The sequence below is a fragment of the Bison bison genome, unplaced genomic scaffold (assembly GCF_000754665.1).
Source record: "Bison bison bison isolate TAMUID 2011002044 unplaced genomic scaffold, Bison_UMD1.0 scf7180017864461, whole genome shotgun sequence".
NCBI lineage: Eukaryota > Metazoa > Chordata > Mammalia > Artiodactyla > Bovidae > Bison > Bison bison.
The window spans coordinates 603,352-616,328 of NW_011495023.1; the positions used below are offsets into that span (position 1 = coordinate 603,352).

Sequence of the window (12,977 nt, forward strand, 5' to 3'; positions counted from 1 at the left end):
CAACTCTTCGCATGAGGTGGCCAAAGTACTGGAGTTTCAGCTTCAGGATCATTCCCTCCAAAGAAATCCCAGGACTGATCTCCTTCAGAATGGACTGGTTGGATCTTCTTGCAGTCCAAGGGACTCTCAAGAGTCTTCTCCAACACCACAGTTCAAAAGCATCAATTCTTTGGTGCTCAGCTTTCTTCACAGTCCACCTCTCACATCCATACATGACCACTGGAAAAACCATAGCCTTGACTAGACAGACCTTTGTTGGCAAAGTAATGTCTCTGCTTTTCAATATGCTATCTAGGTTGGTCATAACTTTCCTTCCAAGGAGTAAGCGTCTTTTAATTTCATGACTGCAGTCACCATCTGCAGTGATTTTGGAGCCCCAAAAATAAAGTCTGACACTGTTTCCCCATCTATTTCCCATGAAGTGATGGGACCAGATGCCATGATCTTCGTTTTCTGAATGTTGAGCTTTAAGCTGACTTTTTCACTCTCCACTTTCACTTTCATCAAGAGGCTTTTTAGTTCCTCTTCACTTTCTGCCATAAGGGTGGTGTCATCTGCATATCTGAGGTTATTGAGATTTCTCCCGGCAATCTTGATTCCAGCTTGTGCTTCTTCCAGCCCAGCATTTCTCATGATGTACTCTGCATAGAAGTTAAATAAGCAGGGTGACAATATCCAGCCTTGATATACTCCTTTTCCTATTTGGAACCAGTCTGTTGTTCCATGTCCAGTTCTAACTGTTGCTTTCTGACCTGCATATAGGTTTCTCAAGAGGCAGGTCAGGTGGTCTGGTATTCCCATCTCTTTCAGAATTTTCCACAGTTTATTGTGATCCACACAGTCAAAGGCTTTGGCACAGTCAATAAAGCAGAAATAGATGTTTTTTTGGAACTCTCTTGCTTTTCGAAGATCCAGCGGATGTTGGCAATTTGATCTCTGGTTCCTCTGCCTTTTCTAAAACCAGCTTGAACATCTGGAAGTTCACAGTTCACATATTGCTGAAGCATGGCTTGGAGAATTTTGAGCATTACTTTGCTAGCGTGTGAGATGAGTGCAATTGTGCGGTAGTTTGAGCATTCTTTGGCATTGCCTTTCTTTGGGATTGGAATGAAAACGGACCTTTTCCAGTCCTGTGGCCACTGCTGAGTTTTCCAAATTTGCTGGCATATTGAGTGCAGCACTTTCACAGCATCATCTTTTAGGATTTGAAATAGCTCAACTGGAATTCCATCACCTACACTAGCTTTCTTCGTAGTGATGCTTTCTAAGGCCTACTTGACTTCACATTCCAGGATGTCTGGCTCTAGGTGAGTGATCACACCATCATGATTATCTGGGTCGTGAAGATCTTTTTTGTACAGTTCTTCTGTGTATTCTTGCCACCTCTTCTTAATATCTTCTGCTTCTGTTAGGTGCATACCATTTCTGTCCCTTATCAAGCCCATCTTTTCATGAAAAGTTTCCTTGGTATCTCTAATTTTCTTGAAGAGATCTCTAGTCTTCCCCATTCTGTTGTTTTCCTCTATTTCTTTGCATTGATCGCTGAGGAAGGCTTTCTTATCTCTTCTTGCTATTCTTTGGAACTCTGTATTCAGATGCTTATATCTTTCCTTTTCTCCTTTACGTTTCGCTTCTCTTCTTTTCACAGCTATTTTTAAGGCCTCCTCAGACAGCCATTTTGATTTTTGGATTTCTTACCATTCTTTATATCACAGGAAGCAAAATAAAAGCAAGTTAGTTCACTATAAATGGGCATGAACCATCTTAGTGGAGTGGTGGCAATGCTCTAACTTCTAGAGTGTGGTGATGATTACACAGCTAAAAGTCACTGAACTGTACACTTGAACTAGATGAATTGCAGCATGTGAATTATATCTCAATAAAGTTACTCCCACACGCCAAATTCATTGCAGTACACTATATGACCACAGAGTGTCAGCCAAGACAAACATGAAGGATTTTCCCATAAACCTATCTCCAAAGATCTCCATCAAACCTATCTCCATCACCAACCATGCTGACTGTGGCTGCCTCTCACCACAGAAATTCCTGTGTCCTGGGCCTCAGGGGTTTGAAGTTACCAAGCACCAAAGTCAGGTAGCAGGAATAAGGAAATTTTTTCAAATATTTGCTTATGCAAATCTACAGTGATCATAGCTATCAAATCATTTAACTGATGATATTTGCTGAAGCTGAAACTCTACCTGATATGAAGAACTGACTCATTGGTAAATACCCTGATGCTGGGAAAGATTAAAGGCAGGAGGAGAAGGGAACAACAGAAGATGAGATGGTTGGATGGCATCACCGACTCAATGGACATGAGTTTGAGCAAGCTCCAGGGGTTGGTGAAGGACAGGGAAGCCTGGTGTGCTGAAATCCATGGGATTGCAAAAAGTCGGACATGACTGAGCAACTGAACTGAACTGATATGCAAGTAAAAAAAAAAACCCTCACACCACAATAATCTTCAATAAGAAAACTAGAAATTTAGTCCTATTGGAAATATTCAGTTCAGTTCAGTCGCTCAGTCGTGTCCAACTCTTTGCGACCCCAGCACACCAGGCCTCCATGTCCATCACCAACTCCTGGAGTTCACTCAGACTCATGTCCATCAAGTCAGTGATGCCATCCAGCCATCTCATCCTCTGTCGTCCCCTTCCCCTCCTGCCCCCAATCCCTCCCAGCATCAGAGTCTTTTCCAATGAGTCAACTCTTCGCATGAGGTGGCCAAAGTACTGGAGTTTCAGCTTTAGCATCATTCCTTCCAAATATTAAAGTCCTTTAAAACTGGTTTTGGACTAGTTATATGTTCTGTTATATAAACTTTAATTTGTATAGTTATTATACATTAAAACTGTAAATTTAAAAGAATTTTTAAAATGTCCATCTAATTATATAAAAATCAATAAAACTATTAAAATAACAAATTTGATTTAAAAAATCAGATAAAATAATCAATAAAACTTTTCAAATAACTAGTTAACATGGAGAGAAATCTTCTAAAAGGAGTATAGTCTCTCTTATTTATGACTAATTTAGTCCTTTGAAGAAGTAAAATCAATAAGTCGGGTTATGGGAAGGTAAATCTTCTAAGGCATTGAAAACCACAGTGGTTTCTGGGCTGGCAATACTTCCTTTTACTCAGTGCAGCCGTGTTAAGATTGAGCAAGGCAGAGACTTGTGAGCTGGAAAATTTTCAGTCACATTTTGAGCATATTCATAAATAACTAAGTGAAGTAACATTTGTCTAAATAAAGTCTTCAGGTGTCAAAATCTTAACCTACATGATCCGGATCAAAGTAGACACCCCTTCCTTCATTAAGGCCAGTTTCAGTCTAAGGGCATTTTGCTCATGAATTCTGTACCACGTCAGAGATGGATGGATCCAGCAAGGTCCGGCAGCCTCCCACTGTTTCAGGGGTCACAACGGCAAATGGTTTCTCAGAAAACTATGCTTTCACCAAAAGCTGGTAAAAAATCCAGTTTATAAAAAAAGAGAGGCATTGTGGTAATGGAGTTAAGAGTTCTGAGTATTTCTAATCTCACCATTCCCAGTAACTATCAACATTTAAATAAGTCAACCTGAAATCTGGTTTCCTTGTCTATAAAATGAAAGCAGTAAGTTACACCTTTATCACCTCTTTTTAGCTTGGGGATTCTATTCCAATGTGTAAGTCTGCAGCTTTGATATCCCAACATCTAATCCTCAATCTGTAGTACCATTTTCTCCTGACTGGCTTCATGGATTTTAAACACCAGAGAGAAATGGATGCATGCTCTCAGATGGATAACCAGCAAGGGCCTCCTGTCTAGCACAGGGAACTCGGCTCAGTGTTGTATGGCAGCCTGGATGGGAGGGGAGTTTGGGGGAGAGTGGATACAGGTCCATGTATGGCTGAGTCCCTCTGCTGTGCACATGAAGCTATCACAACAATGTTAATTGGCTACATTCCAATATAAAAGAAAAGGTTTTAAAAAGAAATGGATGCATGCTCTTGTTCATTACAACAGGAAGGGTTCAGGCCTTCTTAAGTCTACCCAGTGGGGCCACAGAGTGTCTCCAGCCACCACCCACCTGGCCAGCACGCATGCCCTCCGGCCACCTTCTTGCTTTGGGTCCTGGCTCCCTTGCTCGCTGCCAGGTTTGCTCTCGGCCCTGAGCTCTAGCAGTTGTGTGACCTTGGGCAAGTCACATACCCTCTCCAAGTCTACTTCCTCGTCTGCAAGATGGGGGTGATGGTAAAAGCACCAATACTGATGAGAATTAGGTGCGATAAGCCCGTGTGGCATGCAGTTTGGTGCTGGGCACAGGGACAGCACTCAGTGAATGGCAGCCATTGCTTTGGATAACAGCTGTGTGGTTGGAGCCTCCACAGGACTCGGGATGTAACAGAAGAGTCCATGAAGTGCCAGTGTTGCCACGGGCCCTGACCCTCTCTCCTTCCAGACCCTTTCTCACTTGTAGCGACGAACATCCTGCCTGACCCCGCAGGTCTCTTTCCAGAAACCTCTCATCACAGTCCTGAATACGGCACAGCGACCTAAGGAAACAGGAGGCATCATCCATGAATCTCTTTCCCAAAAAAGAAACTGGTGACCGCAGTTGCCTCCCGGGTGACGGGAGCCAGGGATGGGAAGCAGACTTTGCACTCTATACCTTTGTATCCTTTGAATTTTCAACCTCAAATATGTCTTACCTATATTAAAAACTAAAGTTGATTTCTGAAAAGTAAAAGGATACAATTTATTTTTTAAAGGTGACACCTTCCCTCCGGACAGTCGGGGAGCTGAAAGTCGAGCCTCACAGGCTTCCTCATCCCCTGCCCCAGACCTCAGGGTTGTGGGCAGAAGCCATGGGGGCACAGAGGGGAGGAGAAAGGGTGTTAAGTTCAGACTCTGACTCTTTCTGCACAAAGATCCAAGGAATTCATAGATTCGGAGCAAGGCTTTATCTCCAAATCTGATTGATGGCCCAGGAAAGGTAAAGATCTGGATTAAAAGCAAGAACATGGACTCCCTGGTGGTTCAGTGGTTAAGACTCCACACTCCCAAAGCAAGGGTCACTGGTTCAATCCCTGGTCGGGGAACTAAGATCCCTCGGCCAAACAATAAAAAAAAAAGTAAAAACAAATGGTAATGAAGTGTGTGCAGTGCAACCCACACTGAGCTTTGGTACTATTTACAAACAAGCAGACATTTTTTTTTTTAATAAGGAAATCTGAAAAAACAAAAACCTCTATCTTCCTGAAAACTAAGACTGGCTTAGAAATAAGAAGGGTTGCATTTTATTTAAGCACATACAACCTACTGTAACAGAATGCAAGGTTACTTTTATTAGTTTTCCATCTTTGATGAGCTTCCCTCGTGGCTCAGATGGTAAAAGCATCTGCTTGCAATGCGGGAGACCTGGGTTCAATCCCTGGGTGAGGAAGATCTCCTGGAGAAGGAAATGGCAACCCACTCCAGTACTCTTGCCTGGAAAATTCCATGGATGGAGGAGCCTCGTAGGCTACAGTCCATGGGGTCGCAAAGAGTTGGACTGAGCGATTTTACATCTTTGATGGAATTATGTGTGAAGAGACTTATCTTAAATCTCGTCATAAGTCATCACACAGTATCCTGTGGCAAAATAAATCTTTGAAGTACAAACACTGTGTTAACAATGGTTTGTGTTTTAAAAAAATACATTTGTAATTCTGAAATGTAGGAATATGAAATGTGCTTAGGAGAAAATGGATTTATAGAGAAGCTTACCCACAAAGCATAAAGATTAAACTGTGCCATGCTTGAGTAGCTGGCGTGGGGTTGGGTGTCTCTAGGACCACCTCAGATGCGGCACCTCAGATCTGGCACCTCAGCTGCCGAGAAGCTTGTGAAGTGCTGATAACTCAGCAGGGCTGGCTGAGTCTCAGGGGCAGCCTGTGCCGCACATGTGCCCAAATCACGCCATGATTTTTGGTTGAGGACTAGAGAAGCAGTGTGTTGGTCTCAAGAGTCCTCATACTTTAAAAATGTACTTTAGGCACAAAGGCACAGCCTTACTGGACATAAGAAGAGCTGATGAAGGAAGCAGAGAGGCGAGGCTGCTGATACAAATGGTGCTACTTCGGGTAAGTGCAGAGCTCCTGGCCACACACCCAGCAATGTCCTCCCTCTATTCTTCCATTTTGAGCAATTTCAAGTCACAAGCCACCTAGTTAAATCTGACAAGGTGGTGTAATCCTCCAACCTAGGGTCAATAATTTCTATTTCAAATAGTCCAGGTGCAGAAACTCTTAGGATTAAAAGAATAAAGTCACAGACACAGTGACAGCTCTGGATTCCATGCAGCACTGCTGCATGAGACAAACGATGTTCACACAGCTTCCAACTTACCTCTGGCTCCATCTACCAGGAGGCTGCAGGCAGTATCTGCTAATGCTGGGTGGAGAGCTAGCACATTGTGCTAATCTAGCAGCAAAAGATGAGGTTCCAAGGTACAAATCAAATAAGCCAGAATCTGGGGAAGTCCTGTGCGACTCCAGCCTCAAGTCCCACCAAGGTCCCCAACCCCTGGCCAGCTGCAGCCTCACACATCACCAATACGGGAGACCCCATTAGCTGCCCACACCTGGCTCTTCTGGAATCCAGTTCTATTCAACACCAATTGGCCATATGCTTCACAGAAGCTGGCCGCCCTCCCAGCCCCAGAGGTTGCATCCTCACTAGGAATCCAAAGCTTTTAACTCCACTCTCCAGGCCAGTGAGCAGCTGCGGAAGGGGGTGACGAGCGTCTGGCAGGTGAGACTCAGCTGGTGAGACCTGCAGAAGGTCTTCTGTGCAGGTTTTCTTTGCTCTGAAGACAGGACAACCAGAAGAGGTGCTGCCGGCTGCCCTCTGGTGCTTGTATCCAGGCAACGATACCAGGATTGAGAGGCCAGCCTATACAGGGAGCTGATGCTCGTGAGGCCGTGTTGAGCCACTGAATCTCCCACTGAATCTCTGGGCCTGGTGTCTCATGAGATGATAACATTTCCTCATGTTTAAACTACTGGGGAAAAGGTGGGGGGGGCATTGGCTATCTGGGGGTCCCAAGTAGTCAGATGCAATCTCCTTCCCCTGAAATGACAGAGAGGGGTACACATGTATACGCACAGCTGCTGTCGAACCAAATGGACTCCCCCTCCTTGAGTCCTAATTTCACCTCCTCCATCTCCTTGACTCTTCTCCTAGGAGGGGATCTGCTCCGTACCCCATCTAGATACACACACCCTCACCGCTGCATTTCCAGTCACTCCCAAGTCTGCCTCCTTCAGGAAGACCCCGTCTGGCTTCGCCCACATCTGCCTCCCCTTCTGACCTACTGCATCTCCTGCATCCACTTGTTTACGCCCTGTCTGCCAATCCCTGGGTCACCCCCTCAGTGTCCACACTTCTGAACATACATCTCATTTACACAGACTCTGAGCAACTGAATGAAAGGTTGAGTGATGGAGTGAATGGTAACTGCATGAGTACCAAGCACCCTTCTCCTTCACTTGAAACCTGGGGTTTTCCTTTCCTCTTTTCTTTCTTATCTTCCTTCCTCATCTTACTTCTCTGTAGAATGAAAGACAAACATTGAGATAAAAGAGATTCAGAGCTCAAGCTCTGTTGGGTGGATTAAGTATTTCTAGAGAAAGCCGCAAACGGTGCACCTGGCCTCCTGGGAGTTACAGATAAGGGATGATGACGTGGGGTGGCACTAAGATGCCACACAGCGGCCTCCTATCCTGCACCCCACACTGCACACAGAAGCCAGCTCCACTGCTGAAACTGGGGGAGGGGCAGCCTTCACAGGTCGGGAGTTACAGCAGAAACTAAGCTGAGTCCAGCCCACAGGAGGCCTTCAGCAGATGTCCCATGAGTGAGTGAGGTGACAGAGTATCTTGCGGTCAGGGCTTTGGGCTTACACATGTCTTCGAGGTTTTTTATTATAAAAGTAGGATGAGATGTGAATACCAGTAATAACCCATTCGACATAATGAACTTCATCTGAAAGTGCTGACTCAAAAGTATTTGATCTAACAAGTAGCTATCTCAAAGTGAAAAATAAAATCTTGAGTTGTCTTAGATTTTCCTTTCAAATTCCTATGGTGGGACTTCCCTGGTGGTCCAGTGGTTAAGAATCTGCCTTGCAATGCAAGGGGCTTGGATGGGATCCCTGATTGGGGAACTGAGATCCCACAGTCTGTGGGGCAACTTAGCCCATTTGCTACAACTAGAGAGTCCATGAAGCAGCAAAACATCCCATGTGTCGCAACTAAGCCCTGACGCAGCCAAACAAATAAATATTTAAAAAAAACAACAAAAAACCAAACCCTCCCATGGTTGTTAGCCACAACTCACAATAGAGGGTCACCAGCAGGAGATTTCCAGACCACGTGCAGAGAGGCCTAGTCCATCACACCAGCTGAATCTCTCAGAGCTACTCCGCTGTATACAGCTAAGCCCTGGGGCTGGGTTTCTGAGACGATGGCAGAAAACACATGGCAGAAAACACGGCCCACTGTGGAAATGGGCAGTGGAGCCCGTGAAGGTCTGCAAATACAATTTGAACTTGTAACTCGGCACAGGTATTAAAATATGTGTCACCTTTCATCACCTTAAGAGCAAACCAACACTAAAAGCTTCTGCAAGATCTTTTATATTACACCGTAGAGTAAACACTGTAGTCAATGTTCGGATAGTTGAAAGAGCACAAACACTACAAAGTGTAACCAACATGGTTCTATTAAAAACTGTTGTCAACTCTGGCATTCAAGGACAGCAATACAATATTTTCTTTACAAAGCAACCAATATAAAAATCTGCAAATGCCATAAATTCATTTATAGGCTATTATTTTCACATAGGCATGTCACTCGATTCTTTCCATTCCTTCTTTCTTTCCATTCTCTCCTGAGGTATTTTTTTGTGGTTTATTTTTATTGTACTGCTGGATGCATTTATCTTTGATCACCCTTTCCTAAAATGATTTTTAAAGATCTGCAAAAAGTTTTTATTGCATAGGACACTATTCATGACACAGAGATTGGGAACTGCAAATATGTGGCATTGGAACAAGTCTTAGAAATATTGCATTTTAAGAATCTGTTACAGACTTTTTTTTACAGTTTGTCTCTTTTAAAAAAAAATTGAAGTTACAGCTAAGAGTTAACTACGTACAGTGAAGCAGTTTGGGAATGTTAGAGATTAGAAAATACGCTGAATGATACAAAGGAGGAAAAAAAAGCCATAATTCTTGCTGGCTATATATTGTATTGCCTTCAAAAGCAACTGTACAGGTTGTAATCAGTTCATAGTTAAATATTTCTACTAATCTGTTTTGGGAGAGCAAATGTCTTTCAAGGTTTCCAGTTCCTCTATAAGCTTCTTGTTTTGAACTTCCAGCACCGCGACTCGACTCTCCAGACACTTGACATATTCTTTCTTTCGACGTCGACATTCTTTAGCAGCTTCCCTGAAAGAAAATAGAAAGCAAAAGGGCAAACAAAACATTTTTTCGCATGCACGCTACTGACAAGGAGGCTGAAGGAGGCTTGGGAAGTGTGATCATGGTTGCATTCCCCATCCTGGGACAAGAGGTCTCGTTCAATTTCAAACACTAAAGCCAAACTGGGTTCTCAAGGGTCACCGGGGTCCCTTCCACAAGTCATTCCACATGGCAATTAGTAGCATGGCTGCACCTCCTGCCTTGATTAGAGTTCAGAGCAAACAAGGTCCGAGTCAAAGACAGTTACTCTGCTTTATGGCAATAAAGATCTTTGAGGGCCTTGAGTTCCTCAATGAGGGTCTTGTTTTGGTTTTCAAGCACAGCCACGCGGTTTTCAAGACACTTGACATATTCTTTCTTCTTCCTGCGACACTCCCGGGCAGCTTCCCTGGAACCAACACAAGGCAAGTGACAAGGGGAACAATCTCTCAGCGCAGTCCAGAGCGGCCCCCCGGGCTCAACCACCTCGGTCAGGTCTGGAGAGAGCCGCACGACAGCTGTGACCAAGCACGTGCCTGGGCGTGTGGTCACCCTCAGCCAGCAGGAGCGATGGCAGAGCGACAACAACTGGCCCGGCATCTGTGGTACCAGGTGTTTCCTTAGGGCACATGGCCCATGGTCACAGGGACCAGAGAGGTTTTCAGTAACCAAAACGATAGGAACACATCCCCACATGAATTTCTACCAAAAAAAAAAAATTACAGATCTGTTCAATTCTCTTAACTATCTTTGTCCACCAAAAGCTACATGTTCCATCACAAGTTAACTTGGATCAAAAATGATTAAAAAAATTAATCCTCAGCAACCTTAAACCTCAGTATGGGAGGTTATTATTCTTCAAGACTAAATCTCAGTTAAGACAAGATCAACTGGGACGGCAAGCAATAATTTATTGGCTGGAAAAACAACACAGATAAGAATAACAGGTCATGCACATTCTCATAAACCAAAATTAAAGGGACTCAGCTTTTGAAAATTAAAGGAGAGAAGACAGGGTACAGAATACAACCCTCAGTAATTCAGACAACTTAAACCTGGAAATGTGAGAATGCCATGACAGAAATCATGGAAAGGACATGAGACATACATCTGCAAACCAGGACTGCAAGCAGTGCAGACATGCCCAGAGGAAGGCCAGACCAGCAGCCAAAGCAACACACACAGATGAACCCACGAGCCGAGTCAGCTACTTTCACACGTAACCCCACCAAAAAACAATGGACACAGCCAGCATTTTCTCTCCTCCTCTTTTTTTTTCAAGGAGGGAGAAGGTGGCAACCACATCATTTAACTCCTCTGCAGAAGATACCCTTTGATCACAGCTTTATTTTGGAGCATTCCTTTGAGAAGAACTGCCTTTCGGGTACTCATCGTATCAAAAAGCCTACGTTGAAACAGATAATTCAAATATATAAACAAAAGTTGTGTCGAATGTCTAATTACCAACTACGGTAATGCCAGTTACCTCTGCTGCAATCCTGAACTAGGATTGACATATGCAACACACTTGGCCGATTCTGTTTTATGTTTGGGGATAGTTGATGCTCACTAACAACTGGTTATCTGTGTTTTCTCTGTGGGAATTAAAGGTCAGCAGAAGAGAGACCTTGAAATCCCAATGAACTGCAGGAAAAGATCAAGCCTTACTGCCTAGCTGGGAACAATGCCGTCACCCTGTGAATTTAAGATGTTCTCAGACTTCTCAACCAGTTAACAGAAAAATTAACAGTGTAAAAGTGAGCCCAATCTGATAAACACAGATTAAGTTAATCTAAATGATTCACATGGCAAAGTCAAGAGTAACTCCAATCACACTTGGCAGTTTGGGAGCATAATTCAACTCTTTCACAAAGAAATGAAAATATATTTCTGAATACCAAGCTTTTCATGATTAAATCATCATATGGAATTCTAGATCTGGAAGGAAGATAGTCATTTTATAAAACAAGTTACCATGAAAGGAAATTTTAAATATTGAAGAGCAGTGTCGTGGGATGTCTAATTTTTCAAGTTTTATTTACCAAGGTCAACTATTTCTAGTGAAATGTCCATACTTCGTGTTTCATGTGTCTGCCTGCATGTTACCAGAGTCAAAATGTTCTAGGCACAGGACTATTTCTAGTGAAATATTCATACTTCACGTTTTGTGCGTCTGCATGCATGTTACCAGAGTCAAATGTTCTAGGCACAAAGCTCTGGATGGTCATACCAGTAGGTGGTACATTCCTAAGTTGTCTCAGCTACGGAAAACACCTGTTTCTTCTATTAATAGTTAGCTCAGCTTTCAGGTCTTGCATTTGTCTGAAGATATCCTTGGCGTGGAAAAGAAATACACAGCAAAGAGGAAACGCTGACAAGCTTGTTAAAAAAATAAAAACCGTCGTGGGATTGGTAGAAATACAATTAAGTATCTATTATGAATGCCAGCCAAAGAATTTAGTCTTTTTAGAGAGAGAATGTGTAACAGGTCTTTTACATGAATAAGTCAGTCCTACGTGTCTCCACATGGTGGGGCTATGGGTAATTTTAATTCTTTCTGTAAGGCTATACAACTAAATGTGCAGCTGACACCAAGGTCTCTTGCAGGTGACCTCAGTGTTAGTGCTGTGTGGGCTCTGGGTAAAGACAACCTGAACGCACTTCCAGGTTCTGGGCAGTTTGGGCTGTGTGATTTTAGCCAGCTTGTTACCTGACCTTTCTGAACCTCAGCTGCTCATCTGTAAAGTAAGGAGAATGTGTATGTGTGTATGCTCAGTCATGTCTGACTCTTTGCAACCCCATGGACTGTAGCCCACTAGGCTCCTCTGTCCATGGGATCTCCCAGGCATGAATACTGGAGTGGGTAACCATTCTCTTCTCAGAGTATCTTCCCGACCCAGGGATCGAACCTAGGTCTCCTGCATTGCAGGCAGATTCTTTATGGTCTGAGCCATCAGGGAAGCCCATGAAAAGTAAGGAGAATAACTAGACCTATTCTCATGTGAAAGCTATGTGCCTGCGAGTTAAAGAAATGGTAAAAACAAGCATTGAAAACTTGCTCAAAGCATTTGTCATCTGCTTTTCTCTTGTCCTGCTCTGAAACTGAAATCTCAAAGCTAAAATAGACCCTTCTCAGAATTCCTCGCACCTAGAGACTGTCTCAGTTATTTCAAGCCCAGAAAATATGCAAGAACATGTGAGAATATGAGAGAGGGAACTAGAAGTATATGTACTACAGGAGGTATCTCTACGTGGTGGGGCTGTGGGTAATTTTAATTCTTCCTCTTGCTTTGTCCCTGCACTCAGCGAGAATTTTTCAGAATAGACTGTACTTTGGTATAATAGAGAAAAAACGAAGTTACAAAATGGATAGAAAACTACATGTAAAAGACTTAGAAAATTCTGAACTCATACTCAAATTTATTTTGCTCATAAAGAAGCGTTTTTTTTTTTTACAGGATCTTTAACAAGTCAGAGGGGT

At 43.3% G+C, this 12,977-nt stretch overlaps 1 protein-coding gene across 18 annotated transcripts in view; it reads right to left on the minus strand.

Moving 5' to 3' along the window:
• Window positions 1–8,736: 8,736 nt before the first annotated feature.
• CREM (cAMP responsive element modulator) overlaps window positions 8,737–12,977 on the minus strand; it is a 67,992-nt gene continuing 63,751 nt past the window's right edge. For 10 of the 18 annotated variants that reach the window (XM_010859860.1, XM_010859853.1, XM_010859858.1 and 7 more), the window contains one exon: window positions 8,999–9,905. In XM_010859860.1, the coding sequence (XP_010858162.1) occupies window positions 9,761–9,905 (145 nt within the window). In that variant the 3' untranslated portion in view covers window positions 8,999–9,760. Of the gene's footprint in view, window positions 9,906–12,977 lie in introns of all 18 variants that reach the window. The other 8 variants (XM_010859859.1, XM_010859852.1, XM_010859869.1 and 5 more) reach the window with 2 other exon arrangements.